Genomic DNA, 19,573 nt, shown 5'->3' on the forward strand with positions numbered 1-19,573 from the left:
CAGGGAGCTGCTTAAACATCCTGCCGTGTGCACACAGCAGCGCCTGTATAGCAAAGGCTCATCTGGCCTCAAAGGTCAGTACCGAAGGTGAAGAACTCTCCCTTGCCGATCCTCTTTACCCTCTCGCCACGTGGGCCTAGTGGGGAGACCCCCAGAGCCTGGGACCTCCTGGATAGAGATGCAGCCCCGAATCAGCTCAGAGCAAGGCAGCTGCAGGCAGCAAAAGACCTAACAGAAGACGGTGCGAGAGAGACCCAGCATCCTGCAGAAGGCCAAGGAGAACTGCTTTTTTATTTAAAAAGCAACTTTCTGTTTAATGAATGCCGCAGACCCCCCAATACATTTCCAAAGCTGTAACTAAAACACATGAAATGCCTTATGTAAGTTACAGCAACTCATGTCAGTAAAATGCTTGCAAACCTGATCCACGCCCCCCCCCCCCCCCCCCCCCCCCGCCCAGCGCTATGCTTTATATGCAGTAACCTCTGAGAGCTGTACCCACGCCTACCTGCCCTGACATTCTGTCAGTTGTATTTAGAAGGTAATTCGAAACTTTCCCAGCCTGTCTCGCTTAACATCTGAGTTTGGGGGACTCTCAACAGAAATGGTTCTTCTAAACACTGGCTGAAAAACACTGACTTTGCTTTTTCTCCTTCCCGTTGACCCTGAGTGTTTTCTGTTTTACGTCCCAGCCAATGTGACCAGCAGCATCGAGGGAATTCCGGGACACATTGAAAAAAATGGAAACCTGGATTCCCAGATCTGTTCCCTTCGTCCTTACTGAGGTGGTAGCACTAAGCACCAGAGGTGCAGGTGACTTCCTCCTTGACTGCAGGGCATGGACATAAAAATAACAGCACATGTTCAATGTACTTACGCCCCTGTCCAGGCTCCACCCACCTCTCCCCTGTCCTGTGCCCTGGGAGTCTGACCAGACCGCATTGCCTAGACCCAGTACTGTTAGCTGCTTTTCAGTGGGGTTCACCCAGTGAGCAGGAAGCACACTGTCAAGCTGGGAGGGTGGGCACAGGCAGGTGTTCGGCTAGTTCTCCCAGTCCCCCCTCTGTGCTCTGGGCTGCGTTTCCTGGCTGTGGTTGTGTCCCCCTGCACAGAGCTCTCTTCCCATGTGCTCCTGCTCAGTGGTTCCCGGGAAGCACTATCTGGCCCCCAAGCCCCGCTGCTGATCCTTCTGCTCCACAGGGTGCTTCCTGCTGTGGCCAGGGAGCTTACTTGCTGAGAATGCCCATATCTCTGTAAATACAGGAGTCCTCACGTCACCCAGTGGTCATGGGACTGTAAAAATGCCCAAGCAAGCTGCAATTGTGCAAAACAACCTTCGTGATCAATGGAGTGAATTACGATCCACCTATCAAAAAGTTCGTGAACGCATTAAAACCCTCTTGCTGCTGGTAAGAGAAAAGGCACAAATATTAAATACAACAGTTTGAATCACCCCCGGCACTGAGAAAGTATTTCCTCGGAAAAGTCTTGCCAGGAGGAATTTGAACAGTGCCTTGCATGTTTCTCCCCGCCGGCTAATCTTGCTATAGAGTGGGCATCTTTTCTGTGCCTCGGCAAATTGTCATACTGCTTTCTAAGTTTGGATCAGCTTCCAGCATTTATCTTACAATTTTTTTTTAATTAAGTTTATTTTGAGAGAGAGAGAGGGGTGGGGAGGGGCAGAGAGAAAGGAAGACAAAATCCCAAGCAGGCTTCGCACTGTCAGTATGTAACCTGACCCAGGGCTCAACCTCATGAAACCGTGCCATCAAGAGTCAGACGCTTAACCAACTGAACCACCCAGGTGCCCCTATCCTTCTTATTATTTAAAACAAAATTTTTTTAAATCAATTTTGAGAGACAGAGAGCAAGCAGGGGCTCTGAGCTGTCGGTTCGAACTCAAACGGGTGAGATCATGACCTGAGTTGAAGTTGGACGTCCAACGGACTGAGCCACCCCGGCGTCCCCATCTTTCTTATTATTAAAGTCACAAAATACCTCCAAGAGTTCCCCTCACGTGGAACTTTGCTGGCATCACTTCTACCGGGACATCTTCAGTTCTTCACTTTCTCACTTACGTATTACAAGTTGACCTTCCCTAAGTTCCTCCAGCCCCATACGGAGTCTCCAAAGGCAGCGGGGTCACTCCTCCATCAGCTGTTTCTTCTCTAACCATGCCCCCTCCCTGGTCTATATTCAGATTTCTCTGCTGCATTATTAGGGTTCATTGCTGGGCTGCATTTTCATTGGCCAGTTCCCTGTTTCAGGTCTCCGTCTTTGTAAAATGTCCCCTGGGTTCATCAGTGGGAGACAGGAAGCAACACGACTGAATACTTTGCTGTCTGTCTTGAAAGAGGTGACATGATTGATCACCGATCACACAGCGTACCTGCTGTTCACATAGCGATTTCTGGTCTGAAGAGCCAGCAGTCCAACTACACCTTACGTTGAAGCTTGAGACAACTGCTCAGAGTGAATACACCAGTGGAATGGAGATTGGAACCATTTTGCTGTGGGACCGGCGTCATTTAAAATAATTGAAATTATCCATAATTGAAATTCATATCTGTCAGAACTGTGCCAAACGAGGGCCTCCCATAGGCCTTTCGTTACAATCCTTCTTACTGCCTGAATTGGATTCGGCTTCCTGCTGGGACCGTAAGTGATACAGTGTGCAACGAACTCTCCAGGGGAGTGAAAGAGAAAGCTTCACAGAATGCAGCCAGGGTCAGCCAAGGTATGCCCTGTGGCTTTTGACCCCAGACTGGCAATCACCGATTCTACCACCCAGGTAAGGGCAGGCAGGAAGCACCTGGGGGTTACACCTTTCTTGGTCTGGGCTCTTCAGGAAGACGGCTGCCCTGGGAGACCACGGACCCCAAACTGAGGCTGAGATGGCTGTGCTTAGGAACTAGGAATTTTTGTTGAAATCCCTAGGGCTTGACCCAGATGCCCAACTAAAAACAAGTCGGAAGACCCACAGCAGCAAGTTTTGGGGAACAAGATGAACAAATCATTTCTTCTTCAAAATCACTTAATTTGGCCTCCTAGTTTCTAGTTCCCTCCCACGGTCAGGCTTTGGGTCTGCAATGGCTCCATACTACAACTTCAAATGGCTAGTTACCTACCATTTACTCCTTCTTCCTTAAAGACATTTGATTTTATTTGGAGAGTGAAGGTACCTACCTAAAGGGTTGTACTTTTCCTCTTTTCTTGCAGATAGGCATTTGACAAAGTTCTGGCCTATGAAACATAAGGAAAAGAGAAGACTCCTTAAAGGGAGCTGACTGGAACTCTCTTGCCCATTCTCCATTGTCTTTTACTCGATGCCTGGAATGTGGGTAATAATGGCTGGCACTCCAGCCGCCATCATGGACCATGAGGTGACCCCAAAGACAGAAAGTGCACACTAGAATGGTTGAATGGGAAAAACAAAGGCAACCTTGAATACCCCTGTGACCTTAGAGATGCCATATCAGCATTGGACTATCTGCCTCCAGATTTCTGTCTTAAGGCCCTGTTATTTGGGATTTTTCATTATATGCAACGAAGTCTAATTCCAACTGGATAAACATGTCTACTTTCTAGTGAAATTAACTTATACTAACTCCTTCAAGTTGAGCCTCTGCATCCTGTCAAAATCAATAGAAAACAGTAACCAGACTTCTTTTGGCCAATCCTGATTAGCGTGCATTAGGCTTAGAACGGTAGGAAATTCAGACTGAGGCAGACCGAAGAGGAAGATGTTCTGGGGCTGTTGGGCTTTTTCCAAAATCCTAACCTAATAGGTAGCTGGCTTCCCAAAGTGAGCAGTTCTCAACCGCTATTGTTTGGAATTGCCTGGAAAGCTTCAAATACTCCAGTGCTTGGGCCCACTCCCCGGAGATTTGGATTTAATTGGTCCAGCATACAGCCTGGGCAGGTGGTTCTAATGTCTGGCCAGGGTCGAGACCCACCGACCCGACCAATATTTCAAACTGTCCGTTTGTTCGGCATCCCCAAAGCTTCTTACACACCAGGCAACACAGCATGAGGAAGAGAATAAAGGCTGATTGCACAAGAGGCCTCAATATCAGTTCCAGGAGAATATTAGGACACTTCTTTCCAGGAGAAGGTGAAGTCCTAAACCCCAAATTCCTATCCTTGCTTACATACACCTTGGAAGATTCTCCAAAGTTTGTACCTCTGAGCCGGGGCCAGGACTAGTGAGGTGAATAAAGCACCGTGTGAAGCAGTCACCTGGGGTACAAAATTTAAGGAAGCACCCAAAACAAAACAAAACACAAAAACAACCTTAGTAATCATGATAACTCATATTTCAACGTGATATTCAAAATGAGTGCCAAACAGTCCATAACACAACAGTCCAAAAACACAGAGTGCCAAAAATTAAAATAAAAACAAGAAAGGGGCGCCTGAGTGGCTCAGTCAGTTACACATCAGACTTCAGCTCAGGTCACGATCTCAGTATGTGACCTGAGCTGAAGCCCCACGTGGCGCAGAGCCCGCTTCAGATCCTCTGTCCCCCTCTCTCTCTGCCCCTCCTCTCCTCGCTCGCTGTCTCTCAAAAGCAAAGTAAACTTAAAAAAAAACAAGATCCTGGGACAGGTGTACCCCAGTTTGCCATCCACTGGTCTCCGTGTTCCAAATGTAAAAGCATCTGTGGCCCTCCCTATTAGCGATGCATAACGATTCTCTTGGCCATACTGCCACCTGGTGCTGGAGGCGGGAAGTGCTGGCTGCCTGCCCAAGAGGCACCCGGGTGGCACCTCTCTACTAGGACCCGTGCTCACACGCAGAGGCATGGTGCCCTCTTGCGGGCAGCCACCCGCGTCAGGAACTCTGAAAAAAAACCCTGGTCACCTGCATCCTGCAGCTGAGTGGGGTAAAAAGAGCCCAAAACTCAGGGCTGCAAGGCCTAGATTTGTCTCAGCTTTGCATTTGAACAAATGGCATCAGCCTTCTGAGCCTGTCTCTACAACTGGATTGTATTACCTCTTCCCATAATTACTGAATTACACAAGAGGCTTTCTGTGTCAGTGCCCAGCAGATTGCCTGACATGAAGTACGTACACCGATCACTGTAAGCTACCTCCCCCAGCCCACCCTCCTGCCATGCAGCAAATCAAACTGTTATCAATTCATTCCTGAAGGCAAGATACACTAAAAAACCGCCAGGGAGAAAAAGGCGGTGTGGACGTCCAGACTGTGGAATGATACCAGGACTGATGGGACAAGGAAGACTTCCCCTAGGGAGGTGTCTCCTAGGGAGGTCACACCAGGAGCTGGCCAGTAGCCTTTGGGGGGGGGAGGGGGTGTCACTGCACCACTTTTCTATTGTTTTATTTCCAGAAGGTTCCAGTACATGGAGCAAACAAACATCACAGCGGTGGTGGAAAGGCCAAGGCCTTTGGAATCAGCCCTGGGTTAAATCCTGGCTCTGCCGTTTACTCGCTGGGTGACCCCAAGGGAAGTCACTTAACTTCCCTGAGCTTCAGCTTCCTTTTCTACAAAATGGGGATAATAGCACATCCTGTCCTGGGGGGACAAGATTAAATAAAGCAACATGCTTAAAATTCCTGTACTCCGGTGGGCTCAGCAAGTGGTGGGTGTCATTGCTAGCGTGGAGCTTCCTGTAAGGAGTGGGAAGGAGGAGACACACCAGTTAGGCAGTATTGGCAATTGTCAAATCGGCCCCCAGGGTGTGCTGGGGGAGGACAGGAATGCAAATTATCTTGCGGGCACCCTCCTCTCTCATCCCCCACCCCAACCCCTCAGCCCTCAGCAGGACTCAGATGTCGGGGGCATCCCAGAAATGGATCCACAGCGGGAGGGATTGCAGGGGGTGGGGGGGTCTCCCCTTTTCTGGAGCTGGGGAGGGGATGCTGGATTCCAGCACGTGGAAGTGGAGTTTCCAAAAGGAAGCCTGGACATCGGAATCAGGGCAGTAAGCTAGACAGCAACATTGCGCCAGCGTCAATTTCCCGACTTTGATAACGGTGCTGTGCTTATGTAAGAAAATGTCCTTGTTCTCAGGAAGTAAATACCCGGAAGCATTTAGGGGTCAAGGGGTATCATGTCTGCACTTTACTGCCAAATGGTCCAGAAAAAAATAAAAGGATAAAGCAAATATGGGGAAATGTTAATTTTTGGAAGATGTGGAGGAGGGGGACCTGGGAATTCTTGCAACTTTTCAGTAAGTAGGAAATTAAACGAGGAAATGTTACGCCAAGAAAAGAGGCAGCTGCAGTCGGGGGGGGATCTAAGTCTCCCCTCATTTTCCATCCTCCTGCAGAGAAACCCTTGGTGGTGTGAACCGTGTGTGTCCAGCTCACCTTCCCTCTCCTCTCCTCTCCCCCTCTGCCCCTCCCCTCTCCCTCCTCCTGTCTCCTCCCTTCTTACTTTCCCCTCCCCCTCCTCCACTTCGTCGTCCCCTTCTCTCCCATCCTCCCTTCCTCCCCGCCTCCGCCTCTCCCCTCCTCCTTTCTCCTCCCCTCCTTCTACTTTCCCCTCCCCCTCCTCCACCTCCTCTACTCCCCTCCCATCCTCCCTTCTTCCCCTCGTCCCTCCTCCTTCCTTCCCACCCTCCTCCTCCCCTCCCCCCACCTCTCCGGAGCTCCTCGCCCGGTGGGCCCAACACAGACACAGCCACTCCGGGTCCAGAGGTACCGACTTTATTTGCACCACCGACCGGGGATCCGGGCTGGGCGCCCCGGTCCCCGCAACCCCCCTCCCCCCGCCCGCCGTCGGCTACACGATGGCGAACTGGCAGATGTAGGGCAGCTTGTCCCGGCAGCGCTTGTCGAACCACTTGCCGTTGGCCGCGCCGGACAGGGCGGCGCAGTTCTCGACCTTACCGCCGTCGGGCTGCGCCGTGATCTCCGTCTCCCAGTTCTTGTAGGCGATGTGGCCGCCAGTCATGTCCACCCAGGTGCCCTCGGCCGCCATGTCGTTGAGGCCCAGCCAGATCTCGGCCTCGGCGCCCACACTCTGGCGCAGGTACTCGTAGAGGGCGTCGTTCTCCGAGCCCGTCTGCGGGGTGCCCAGCGTGCCCCCGCGTGAGATGCAGTCCTCGCTCGCCTCGTGGAAGGTCTTCGCCTGGGTGAAGGCCAGGAAGCACTTCATGTGCACCTTGGTGCCCTTCAGGCAGACTGCAGGGGGCAGAGATGGCCATCACCCAAGGTCTGCAGGTTCCCGAGCCCAAGGTCGATCTCCAGGGCCAGGCCCACTCTCCTGCGGTTCCCGCCCGGCCACCCCCATGGCCCTGGAGAGCCCCCAGGGGGCACCAGAAGGGGTGCCGTGATGGACACGGATGCAGAGCCCTCGTCCCCATGCCAGAGGTGGTAAGGCTAGCCTTTCAGCTGCAGACAGTCCCTAGCTCAAGGTCAGGGCCCTTCCTGCGTGCAACCTCCAAGGCCTGGGGCACGCGGGAGTGTAAGGGCGGGGACATCTCTGCCCGAAGCGGGGGAATTCTGGAAGGCCCTGTCAGCTTGGGAGGCCATGAACCTCCTAGGAATCAGCAGGCATGGGGTGGGGGCGGTGTTTGGACTGCCATATGTCAGAGACTTTGTGCCAGGAGGTCCCCACCACATCTTCACCTCAGGGGGCAAGTGGCACACGGGTTACACGGACTTTGTCCAAGCACAAAGCTTACACATGAGAGAGAGAGACTTAGGGCCTGTTGTGCAATCTGCCCACGCACCTCCCACTGCACAGAGGAGGAAACGGACAGCCAGAATGGCACTGTGCTCACTGGGAACATTCCCTCGGTGTTCCCGGATACTGCCACCAACAACGGCTGATCCAACCAACATCAGTTCCCAACTCCTCTCTCTCTTGTCTGCCTCGACTACGGAGGCTGGAAATCTTCCTTCTTGTAAGGAAGCTACTGGTGGTCCTACAATAGAGCTCTAATCAGCAAGATGGGAATAGAAGACCTCCATTTTCCTGGTAAATGGCTGGTCCATTCTTTCTCCGTCTTGCCTCAAAATGCACTCATGATGCCTAGAATTGGAGCAGCCATCTTGCGGCCGTGAGGCAAAGCTTCTGAACAAAAGCTCAACAGCTACCCTCTTTCAGACTCCCTTTTTGTTTAATCTACTATGAGGTGTTCTATAACTGGAAGCCAAATCATGGTAGACCCTTCCCTTTCTAGAACTCCCTGACCCCGGCTGCTATGTTAAGCTGGTTGAAGAAAATCATTTCTCTTCAGAAATTTAGTGAGTGCTGAGGGCGGGGGTGGCTCAGTCGGTTGGACATCTGACCTTGGCTCAGGTCAGGATCTCACAGTTTGTGGTTTCGAGCCCCGCATTGGGCTCTGTGCTGACACCTCAGAGCCTGGAGCCTGCTTCAGATTCTGTGTCTCCCTCTCTCCCTGTCCTTCCCCACCCCCTCTCAAAAATAAAGAAACATTAAAAAAAATTTTTTTTAGCAATTTGCTGAGTGCTGATATGTGGCAGGCACTATGTTGGGCAAGTTGGTGGAAGAGATAAGGTCGTCAAATGCAAACATGGTTCCTGTGTCCCTGGGGCTTATCATCTAGCAAAGGAGGCAGACGTAAATCAACCAATGAATATAGCATTACAAACTGCAGTAAATGTGATGAAGGAAAGAACATCATTTTGTGAGGATGATAACTGAGGAGACTGATTGAGACAAGGGACGAGAGAGTCCTGAGACAGTGATGCCAGAAGCACGTATTAGGTGGATCTTGGGAGAGCAATTCAAGCTGTCGGAACAGCATGGACAAAGGCCCTGTGGTAGAAGGAACAGAGCGTGGCACTTCAGCGGGCCAGAAGGATGGCCGGTGTGGAGGCTGAAAGGAAAGATCTTGGTGGGAGGAAGCGTGCGCAAACCGCCCAGTGAGAAGGATCTGGAGGTCTCCGAGGACGCACGAGGGGAGGGGAGATCCAAGGCTCAGGAGCTGGATGCACCTCGGTCACCCTAAGGGAGAGGGTGGCTGTGAGCACAGGGAGGTTGGCAGATTTCCTAAGAAGGCACCGAGGTGATTCCCAGATGAGAACCTGAGAGGCAGCGGAGCAGAGCTAAGAGCGAGACTCTGCTCCTTCTGACAGTTGGCAAGACACTCAGCTTCTTGGTGGAAAATGGAGGTGGGGTCCTAGTCGTAAGCCCCGCTACGTGGCTTTTCTGTGGAGAAGGAGTTCACGTACAAAAGGCACTTGGAACAGTGCCAGGCACGCAGCAAACTCACGTTGTAAGCGTAATCTAGTACCATTAGCCTGGTTCTCTGGGGCAAGGTCGCAAAGGAGTAGGCGAGTCTGAGCCGCTATGAAAGGAACGTGGTTGAGAGAGACTATGTGGCCCAGGTGGCGGAGCCCTGACCTCGCCCCCAGGCTCTGGGGCTGTGTGACTGGGTCCATCCTTGCTTGTCTGGTTAGCGCAGGGCCAGGCAGACCAAAACCCACCCTCCCTCCCACCCAGCCTGCGCAGGCTGCTTGCATTCAGACCCTAATCTGCACTAACCAGCCAGGTGAGTGTGGGCAAGGAAAAGGACCTGTCTCTGCCTTGGTTTCCCCATATTCATTTTTTTTTTATTTACTTATTTATTTGGAGAAAGAGAAAGGGAAAGAGAGAGAGAGAGCAGGACGAGAGAGGGAGAGAATCCCAAGCAGCCTCCACACCGTCAGCACGAGGCGGGGCTTGAACCCACGAACCGTGAGGTCATGATCTGACTTGGAATCAAGAGTCAGCTGCTCAACCAACGGAGCCACCCAGCCGCCCCTAGGTTTCCTTAAAATGGCTGTGATAAACCCTGCCTCAGCATCATTACGATGATCAAGAGTGACAGCTTCAGCAAATGTGCTGACACGCGGGGGAGGCAAGCCAACTGCCCCTTAGGGCTGTGGGGGCTGGCTGAGGGGACGGTCCTCTGGGAGCTCTTTTGGAAGGCTGCTGGCTGGCTCCACAGTGCTCCTGGGGCCACGGTTCCGGTGGGTGGTAATGCGCTTCCTGGGGGAGAGTCTTTGTCCTTTGAGAACATTCCCGTTTGCACACACGTCAGGGGACCTGCCCAAGAGGAAGCGGGCCGAGGAGGGGGTTCCCTGAGCCCCTCGGCTCTTGGCCTACAGCCGGGGCCCCGGTACTGGCCGCAGGCACACTGCTGGCTGCCGCCTGAGCCCTCCTCTGGCCCACACCTGCCCGGAGAGGCTGTCGTCCGCACTCACCTGTCTGCAGGGCCTGTTGCTCCTTCAGCAGGGCCACCTCCTGGGCCAGGTTGTCCAGCTGGCTCTTAAGCTCCTCAAACATCTTTGGACTCACGACATCTAGGATGGAGACAATCACAGACGCGTGAGGAAGGCAGTTAAGGATGTGGGCCGTCAAGGACGGTGTGGGATAAACGCTACCTGTATCCACCACAAGGGGACAAAGGAAAGGACACCCCTAGACCTTGATATCTTGGACTACTTTCTCTCTGTCCCCGTTGGTGGTAGCCTAAGTCCCTGTGATTTTCCATCTGCTGCGGGGAGGGGACCCATCCTTCACTTGGTCCTCCGTAAGTGAGACCTGTACATTTGTTTAGGAATATTGCTGGGGTTCAGATGGGGTCGGGGTTGGCAGGGGCTGGGGGTGCACGCCCAACGCTGCTCCCAGCTCCAGAGGAGTACAAAGCATAGGAAGCAGAGCCAGATGCCCTTGAGCCTTGCCAAGTTCACCCCCCTAGGCTGGAGCAACAGGACGCGGCCCAGCAGGGCACACGCTCCAGCCTGGGGGCTGAGTGTGACAGCACAGGTGCGTGGGCTCTGAGGTCACAAGGCCCTGAGCGGCCTGGGGCGAGTTGCTCAGTCTCTCCGAAGTCAGTTTCCTTATCTGCGAAATGGGATGCTAACGGCCCCCACCTCGGAAGACTCCGAAGAAGACTAGAGCCTAAGAGAAACAAAGGGTGTGAACAGTGCTTGTCTCTTGAATCAACCCTACCGACCAGGGGTAATGCGTCTCTCTTCTATCGCACCGCATCACAAACAGCAAACCGAAGACAGGAGGAAGCAACTCGCCTAAGATCTCAGAGCCAGCAGCAGGCAGGGCTGGCCCGAACCCAGCTCCACCAGGCTCCAAGCTGGGCCTTCCCCGCCCTTGTGACAGCACACGAGCAGGTTCCTGACCTGAGCCATCCTGAGCACAAAGGCCCGTTGGGAGCTGGTTATGCGTGGGCCGACAGGGGCAGGTGGGAAGTATCTTCCTGTGTGTGTGTGTGTGTGTGTGTGTGTGTGTGTGTGATGAAGGCTCTGTGGGTGGACCCTGGTCTTACTGAAATCCCAGGGGCTTCAGGAAAGGCTGCAGGGCTTGGGGTAGAGGGTGGGGAAGCGCTTCTGTGGTCCATTTAGCTGTGCCTGCATAAAGTCCAAGGTCACGAGCGATGAGGTCAGAGCCTTTGTCCACCCATAAGAGGCTTTTGCAGGGGAATTGCAGGAAACAAATGTGAGCAAGAAACATACTTGTATGTGCAGAATTTAGTGATGTAACTTATTAAATATGAGGAAAATAACACCCAGATGAGCAAGGCAATAAAAGGGAGTGTTTGAGGCCTGCAGACTAGCCTGGAGGGGTTATGTGTGCTTCCTGCTGGGCCTCTGCCTCGGCCGGTTCACTCGTTCCTGGGATCCTCAATCCTGGCGGCTCCTTGGAATCACTGGAGATTTGGGGAAGACACAGATGCCTCCCGCCTCCTGCCCTCCCCCCCTGCATCCAGCATTTCCAGGGGTGGGGCCGAGGCTCCTGGACTGTAATGTATTCCCCCGCCCCCAGATGGCGCTGGTGCCCGAGTGAGAACCACCAAGGTTTTTGTTCCGATTTGCACCTTAAGAGCAGGCTGGCGATCCTTTGTTAGGATGCTCAGCACATGTATTGGCCCCCGTGGAGAAGCATTCCGGAAGCATTTGCTGTGTATGTGGGCAATCGGTGGAAGGAAGAAAAACCAGGGTGAGTCAGAACACTGAAGCGGGGCTCAGGGAGAGGCCGGGGCTGGGGTCACTGTCAGCTGTTCTGCAGGCCTCCAGGGTCCAGGGCCTCCAGGGGCCGCCACGGAGACCACCTGGGGCCAGGGTTCGAGTGCGACAGCTGGAGAGGGCCAAGGCATCATCTGGTCTGACCTCCTTTCTCAAATGACAAAACACATGGTTCACGTGATTAAGTAAATACTAAATCTTTGGTAGTTGAGAAATCAGCAACTCTTTCCACATGTAAAAATCCTATAATTTGCCTTTGGAACTGTGTGTCCTTTACAAAGATCTCTACGTGGCAGTTTTAGCCAATGCTCATGGACACAACCATGCAGGGTATTGACTCTTCTCTTTTTACTGACAATTTTGGAGAAGGTAATATCTGCATATAACTTTTTAAAAACCCAAACCGTTCAAAATATCGGTCTCCTTTCCAATTGAGCTTGCTGTCAGCTACCCAGTTTTTCTTCCCAGAGGTAATCACTGTCACTAACTCTTGTGGAGCCTTCCAGAAAAATTCTACCCATATAAAAGTAAATGTGTACGTGTATATAAATCTGCTTTTCAAAATAAATGCCAGCAGGGTATCCATTCTGTTTTGAACTTTTAAAAAATGTCGATTTATTTTGCGAGACAAAGAGAGAGTGCAGGGGAGGGGCAGAGAGAGAGGGAAAGGGAAAATTCCAAGCAGGCTCTGCACTGTCAGCACAGAGACTGACGCGGGGCTCGAACCCACAAACCGTGAAATCATGACCTGAGCTGAAGTTGAGTCAGATGCTTAGAGCACCTGGATGACTCAGTTGGTCAAGTCTCCAACTTCACCTCAGGTCATGGTCTCTCGGTTCATGAGTTCAAACCCCGAGTTGGGCTCTGTGCTGATAACTCGGAGCCTGGAGCCTGCTTGGGATTCTGTGTCTCCCTCTCTCTCTCTCTCTCTCTGCCCCTCCCCCCCCCCTCAAATATAAATAAACGTAAAAAAAAGAGTCAAATGCTTCACCAACTGAGCCACAGCCCTGTGGGTCTCCACTGTCCTGAGGCACCTTTCCACACTCTGCCAGTCCCTGGCCAATGGGCAGCTGTCGTTTACAGAGGAGGCTCAGAGAGGGGCCGGAATGTGGCCCACGCCCCCTTGCCTTGCCTTTTCCATGCTCTTGGCTCCAGCCTGTCTGTTTCTCTGCCTAAATCCACAATCTCATCCCCTGGAACTCTCTCTCTCGGAGCCTCTGAGCCCTATGGGGGTGACAGCCCGGTTCATTGCCATGGCATTTCACTAATGTTGTCTCAACACAGCCTGGGGTGACCTCACCACAGGCAGGGCTCCAAGGGCAGGCCGTGCAGCAGTCAAGGCGACCCAAAGATACCCCAAACCCAGAGGCAACAGAAGGAACACGAACCCGTTTCTGGTGTCCTCGTTGGGGGTTGCACATTTTTATTTCCTCAAGGATGTGAGACGCGCTATCACACAGAGAATTAACTTGGTCCTTTTATTCCACCCCCCGCACCTAAAGTATATCCCACGCGCCAGGCACTGGGCCCACTTGCATGTTTGGGATCATGAAATCCTAACCAGAAGCCTTTCAGCAAATGCCACGCTCCCCATTTTGGAGCTGAGTGACCGCAGTTTCGGAGATCACAAAACAGAGCCCACTGGCACTGCCAGACCAGAGGTTTGATTTCTTCAACGTATTTGGGGCGGGGGTGGGGAGTGGGTGTCAGTTTAGGTGATCTGGAAGGTTCTTTCCCAATCTGAGAGTCAACGATGCTTACGATGCTGACAACCACCCCCGGTATTGGAGAAGTCTCCCCGGGCTCCAAGCGTACCTCACTAAGGTTCCCGGGACTTATGAAGAAGGAAAATGAAGGTGGGGAGGAAAGCAGGAAGAGCAGAAAAGGACAGGGTGACCGGCTCCCTGGAAGATGGGGGAGGCGCCCTGTCCCCCTCCTTACCTTTCCTGACGTTTGCAGCCTTCTTGACCTTGGGGGTTGGCGGCTCGGTGGTGACCTGGGTCAAGAGGGAGAAGAGGCAGAGGAGCAGGTAGGCCCCCCACAGCTCCATGCTGCTGCACTGGCCTGGGTCGGAGAGCAGTGGCAGCCGCGGCCCAGCCCACACGTCTTAAGGCAGCGGCCACAGGGACTTCTGTCCAGGAAACCCTCCCAGACTTGGCTGCGGGCGTGCCAAGAAAGAAAAAAAAAAAAAGCCTGCAAAAAAGGAAGGCCTGGGAGAGCCTCGCTGCCCAGGGAACACCCACCCGGCATCCTGGCCCTGCCTTCTAAAACAGAATCCCTATTTTCTAGGATTCTGAAAAAGACACAATACTTGTCAGAGCTCACTCACATCTGCAGAGCAGTTACCTTGGGCAAGTGCAGGGTCGTGTGCTCCCCTGGCATTAGCTCACGGAGGGCTCGTACCGGCAACACGAGGGAGGTACTGTCATCTCCCCAGTTTCTAGTTGAGGAAACTGAGGCCCAGCGAGGTGAAGGAACCTGCCCCAGCTATGCAGGGGCAGTGCCGGTGTTTGAACCCAAATGGGGGGACTCCAAGACTTACCGGTTCTGGAGGCCTCTTTCCAGCGTGGCCTGGGGCTGAGTGCCTGATTGCGTAGAATGTTTGTTATGATCGAGGCGCCTGGACGGCTCAGTCAGTTAAGCATCCGACTCTTGGTGATGGCTCAGGTCATGATCTCGTGGTTCGTGGGATTGAGCCCCGCATCGGGCTCTGCACTGCTGGTGGGGGGCCTGCTTGAGATTCTTTCTCTCCCTCTGTCTCTGCCCCTACCCCACTCGTGTGTTCTCTCTCCCTCAAAATAAATAAATAAACTTAAAAAAAAAAAAAAAAAAAAAAAAAAAAGCATTCAACTCTTGATTTCGGCTCAGGTCGTGAGTTCAAGCCCCGAGTCGGGCTCTGGGCTGACAGTGCAGAGCCTGCTTGGGATTCTCTCTCTCTCCCGCTTTCTCTGCCCTTCCCCACCCCCCTTGCAAAATAAATAAATAAACTTAAAAACAAAACAAAACAAAAAAGAATGTTTGTTGTGATTATTTTGCAGTTCTGTCCCTAGACGCTTGGTGCGTTTTTGGTTAAGAATATAAGGAAGTCCTCTCCTTTCTTCACATTCTGTTTCTTGACCATCCCATCCTGAAGCAGAGGTGGCCACAGGGGGAGAGTGGAAGGTGTGGTGCCCCAGAGAGGGAGCGGGGAGAAAAGAATATCCTGGCCCTGCAGGGTGCAGAGGGGGCATGGGGGATGGGAGCAGAGGCCCTGCACGGAGTCCAAGCCAGGGGAGGAGGGGATCCTGCACAGGAGGTGGGGGTGGCAGGGATTGAGAGGTAGGGTACATACAGGGGCACCCGTCGAATAAGCACATCTATCAAAGACAACGGGAGCCAGGTTTCTCACGATCAGAGAAGTACAAATATGGAGACAGAGACAACGAGAATGAATTGTATGGTGTAGAATGAAAATCAAAGCTATGGATGTGTCAGGGTGGACTTCAACATATAAAGACGAACCCATACATTTAACAGAAGGGGTTATTTTTTATTTTTTTAATGTTTATTTATTTTTGACGGAGGGAGAGAGAGAGAGACAGACAGAGCATGAGTCGGGGAGGGGCAGACAGAGAGGGAGACATAGAATCCGAAGCAGGCTCCAGGCTCCGAGCTGTCAACACAGAGCCCGACAGGGGGCTCGGACACACAAACCTCGAGATCATGACCTGAGCCGAAGTTGGCTGCTGAGCCCACTGGGCTACCCAGGTGCCCCACATTTTCTTAAGATACCTTTCCTTGTTGACGCTGAGGTCTTTAATCCATCTGGGTCTTTAACCCGTACATTTAGATGGAAATGTGCACATCTGTTCCCTAGCCATCCCTGGAGGGCCGTGGAGCAGGGACCCCTCCTCCAAGGCCTCGAGCCCTCCTAGCCTCCAAGTACTGGCTTCGAAACACAGCTTCCCACGAAAAGCCACCAGAGCACCTGGGAGACAGGCCTGATTCCAGGGCTGGGGCAGGGAAAGTGGAAAAGGAGCCCAGAACAACTTGTTTGGCCAGATAGCAGGAAAGTGCTTAAGGAATGATGGGAACGTGCCAGCAGCACAGGGAGCCAGCTCGGGGGAGCTTCCGGGGGGCCGAAAGTCAGCAAAAGAGCGATAGCAACACGGAGTAGGAGAGCTGAGCACGCACACACATAAATAAGCAAATGAATCCACTGCAAATCTGATGAAGAATGGGCTCTATTCATAGACTCAAATTACTTGGCCACAAAATACTTAGCACTTACCAAGAGAAAAAGAGAAAGCGCACGGGGAAGGAGCCTGGCAGCCACCAACCTTCGTCAAGTGAGCAGAGTAAAAGCATCAGGGATCGAGGGACAGACGGAAAGCACGCAGACCCCCACCCCCACCCCCACGTCCAGGAGATTCCTGTCAAAGAAACATCACACGGACCCAACTGAGCGGCCTTCTGCAAAACTGTGCTCTTTCACACTGGCCAGACTGTGATTGAGGAACCGTCTCGGACCGAAGGAGACTGAAGGCACAGAACAGCAGACGCAGCCTGGGATTCTGGCCCCTTCCGCTCGCGAGGGTGCCACCGAACCAGTCAGAGAAACCTGAGCAGCACGTGGTTGTGACGTGTCCCTGCTGCTGTCCCGAATCGGACGGTGAGCTGTGATTCCGTAGGACGGATTCAGTGGCCTTGCCTGGAGGAGACACACACTGTCAGATGAAGCCAGTGATGGGGCATCGGGCTGACAACTTACAAACGACTAAGGGGGCAAATGGTCTTCCTGCTGGAATTGACGGTTTTCTGTGAGCTTAAGATTGTTCAAAAAGAAAACACAGTACTATGTAATTTGGGCTTTTCTTCCAGGGAGCCTGCCTTAACCCCACCAGATTTTGGCAGGGACCTGTCTGCGGCAGGGTGGGGCTGGCCCCAGGCACTGTGGTGGCCCAGGGCGGGAGCCGGGGGCCGGCAGCAAGCACTGGGGGACTCTTTGGTGACACCGTGCTCCCCATCTCCTGTGCTCAGGGCAGGAGAGGATTTTAGAGGTGCAGCTGGGCCCTCGGGGAGACAAGTTGGGGCCACGGAGCACCCAGTCCAAAAGGGAGCCTTGCTTCCTGGAACTCTGGGTGGGTAGCACGTGGCAAAAGAAAACGACTGATCTTTTTTTCTCTTACTAACTCCTTTGCTGTCCTGGTTTTCTCACCTTGGTTCTTCGGCAGCAGGGAAATGGAAGGAGTTTGTTCCCAACACGGGGCAGCCAGAGGTACCACGTTCATCACCATGAGCTTGGCTGTAGAGGCCTTGCCCTAGGCATACTGGGGAGGAGGCCCCCGAAAAGCTCTGCCGTGGCAATTCAGAAAACTGGAGCCCCTTGCTCCGTGTCTTGTCACGCAGGAGCCACACAGGAGCCACGCTGTGCCAGGACACGGCTGGAACTGTTAGCGTCCCATTAGTCCCTCATTCCCTCCGTGATGTGCCTGGGCATCGGGGGTTCAATATGAGGGGCCCGCTGTGCCATTGGGACTGGGGGACTACGCTGGGGTCTCCCAGGGCACCTAACGGGGTGGGGCGCGGGGGTGGGAAGGAAGGCAGCCCCCAGCTGAGGGGGGGGACCACAGAGGGAAGGGGAGAGGACAGGAGGAAGAAATGTGGACAGCGCTCCTGGTGGACAGAACCCTGCACATTCTCCATCCTGAACACTAATGGGGGTGGGGATGGGGAAGAAATAAAGCCGCAGATGTAGGCAGGGCAGAACTCAAAGCGCTGCTCGAGCCAACCTTAAACTTTGGACACAGACCGGGGCCCGGGGAGGTAGCAGGGACACATTCAGCCTCTGTCCAGCTTTAGCGCCCCCAAGCGAGGCTAATGGGGGAGTGTGACTCTTTCCTACGTAACGTGGCAGGTGAACTCTCTGTTCTCCAGGAAGGAGGCTTCCTTAGAGAGTTTTCTCGTAAGTGGTGAGCAGTGTCTGTTTTTTTTCACCCTGCAGCTTTTCATCGGTGTGTGTGCATGTGTGTGTGCAATACACGGAGCCCCTCTGCAAGCAACGGGGAGTCAGTGTGCTGTTAAAATGACTTATGGAGGGGCGCCTGGGTGGCTCCGTCGGTTAAGCATCCAACTCTTGGTTTTGGCTCAGGTCATGATCTCACGGTTGGTGAGTTTGAGCCCCGCATCAGGCTCTGCCCTGACAGTGTGGAGCCTGCTGGGGATTCTCTCTCTCCCTCTCTCTCTGCCCCTCCCCTGCTCATTCTCTCTCTTTCTCTAAACTTTTAAAAAGTTAAATCAAGTAAAATGACTTACATAACATCGCGACAGGGAAGGTGTCTTTTGCCTTGGGGTCTCCCCAGGTGTAGGCTTGGCATGTCTCCCAAGGAGGGTCTACGCAGCCCTTGGAGATACACCCACAGCCCTAAGAGAAGACAAGTTCATCGCACACTTAAAATTGTTTTTAATGTCTATTTATTTTTGAGAAAGAGAATGGGAGCCGGGTAGGGGCAGAGAGAGAGGGAGACACAGAATCCGAAACAGGCTCTAGGCTCTGAGCTGGCGGCACAGAGCCTGATGGCAGGGCTTGAACTCACAGACCGTGAGATCATGACGTGAGCTGAAATCAGGAGTCGGCTGCTCAACCGCCTGAGCCACCCAGGCATCCCATCAGAATGATGCTTTAAAAGAGAGTCCTGTCTTGTGAACAGCATTTGCCGTGCATGGTTGTGTGTGTTAGAAGGGCGATATCGTTAACGGCAAACATTTAAGATGCATCACTATTTTTGTAAACCTATTTTGGCATTTCATCGTTTTTTAATTGCTTCGGTGGGCCTCAGAAAATACAAGCGGCCCACTGTCTCTCAGCCTCTGAGTTAAAAAGCAGGTTGGAAGATGCAGTCTGGTATCTTAATGAGGGATGCCCCTTTCCATTGACCCTCTCAGACTCCCTGGACTCGCTTAAACCCCTCCTGGGATGGGCAGCTCACTACTCTGCAAAGCAGCTGGTCCATCATCAGAGTCTCGGCTTGTTGTGAAGTTCCCCTGCAGTGAGGCAGGGGGGCAATCCTGGAAGAGGCCAGCAAATTCCTAAAACTGGCCATTGTGACCCTTCTCGGTGTGTTTTTTTTTTTTTCCTTTTGCTCCCATCTTCCTCTACAATACGGTTCCTGGACCTTTTTTAACCTTCTGGAAAATCACCTTTCGACAGAATTCTGCTTGTTACTTGTTTTCATTATGGTTCAGCTCCCAGAACAATACATGTTCTCGAGGGGCCTGCCTGTGGTCAGAATGGTCACTGTTCAAAAAGACACGGACTCATGGGCTCTCTGCAGCAACCGTGCCTCATTTGTTGCCAATGTCGAGCTCACAGCCGTTAAAATATCCGGCACCCCTTGTCCACCGCCCACTGTCCCTGGCCAGGTGAGGCCCACCATTGTGGTCACCTGTGATGGACTCACGGACAGCCCTGGTGGAATTGATGGATTCGATTCTCCCAGAATGAAAGACCTCCTCTGCTGGCCCTGCCTGTGAGGCCTCGGCCAGCCGGAAGAGCAAGTCGGGGATGGTTTCAGCCAGGAGAGTCGTGCTAATGTTCACGAGTGACCGCCTCCCTCCCCTGGGACATGTCC

General features: G+C 53.0%; 1 protein-coding gene across 1 annotated transcript; it reads right to left on the reverse strand.

Annotated features, from left to right (window-relative positions):
- Positions 1-6,658: 6,658 nt before the first annotated feature.
- On the reverse strand, positions 6,659-14,032 carry CLEC3B (C-type lectin domain family 3 member B). Its single transcript, XM_058727261.1, has 3 exons — positions 13,905-14,032; positions 10,185-10,283; positions 6,659-7,151 (listed from the first exon to the last, which is right to left on the reverse strand). The coding sequence occupies exons 1-3, from the start codon at positions 14,011-14,013 to the stop codon at positions 6,751-6,753; spliced, it is 609 nt and encodes a 202-aa protein (XP_058583244.1). The 5' UTR covers positions 14,014-14,032; the 3' UTR covers positions 6,659-6,750.
- Between the last annotated feature and the right edge of the window lie 5,541 nt (positions 14,033-19,573).

This window comes from Neofelis nebulosa, chromosome 4, assembly GCF_028018385.1.
Source record: "Neofelis nebulosa isolate mNeoNeb1 chromosome 4, mNeoNeb1.pri, whole genome shotgun sequence".
Lineage (NCBI taxonomy): Eukaryota > Metazoa > Chordata > Mammalia > Carnivora > Felidae > Neofelis > Neofelis nebulosa.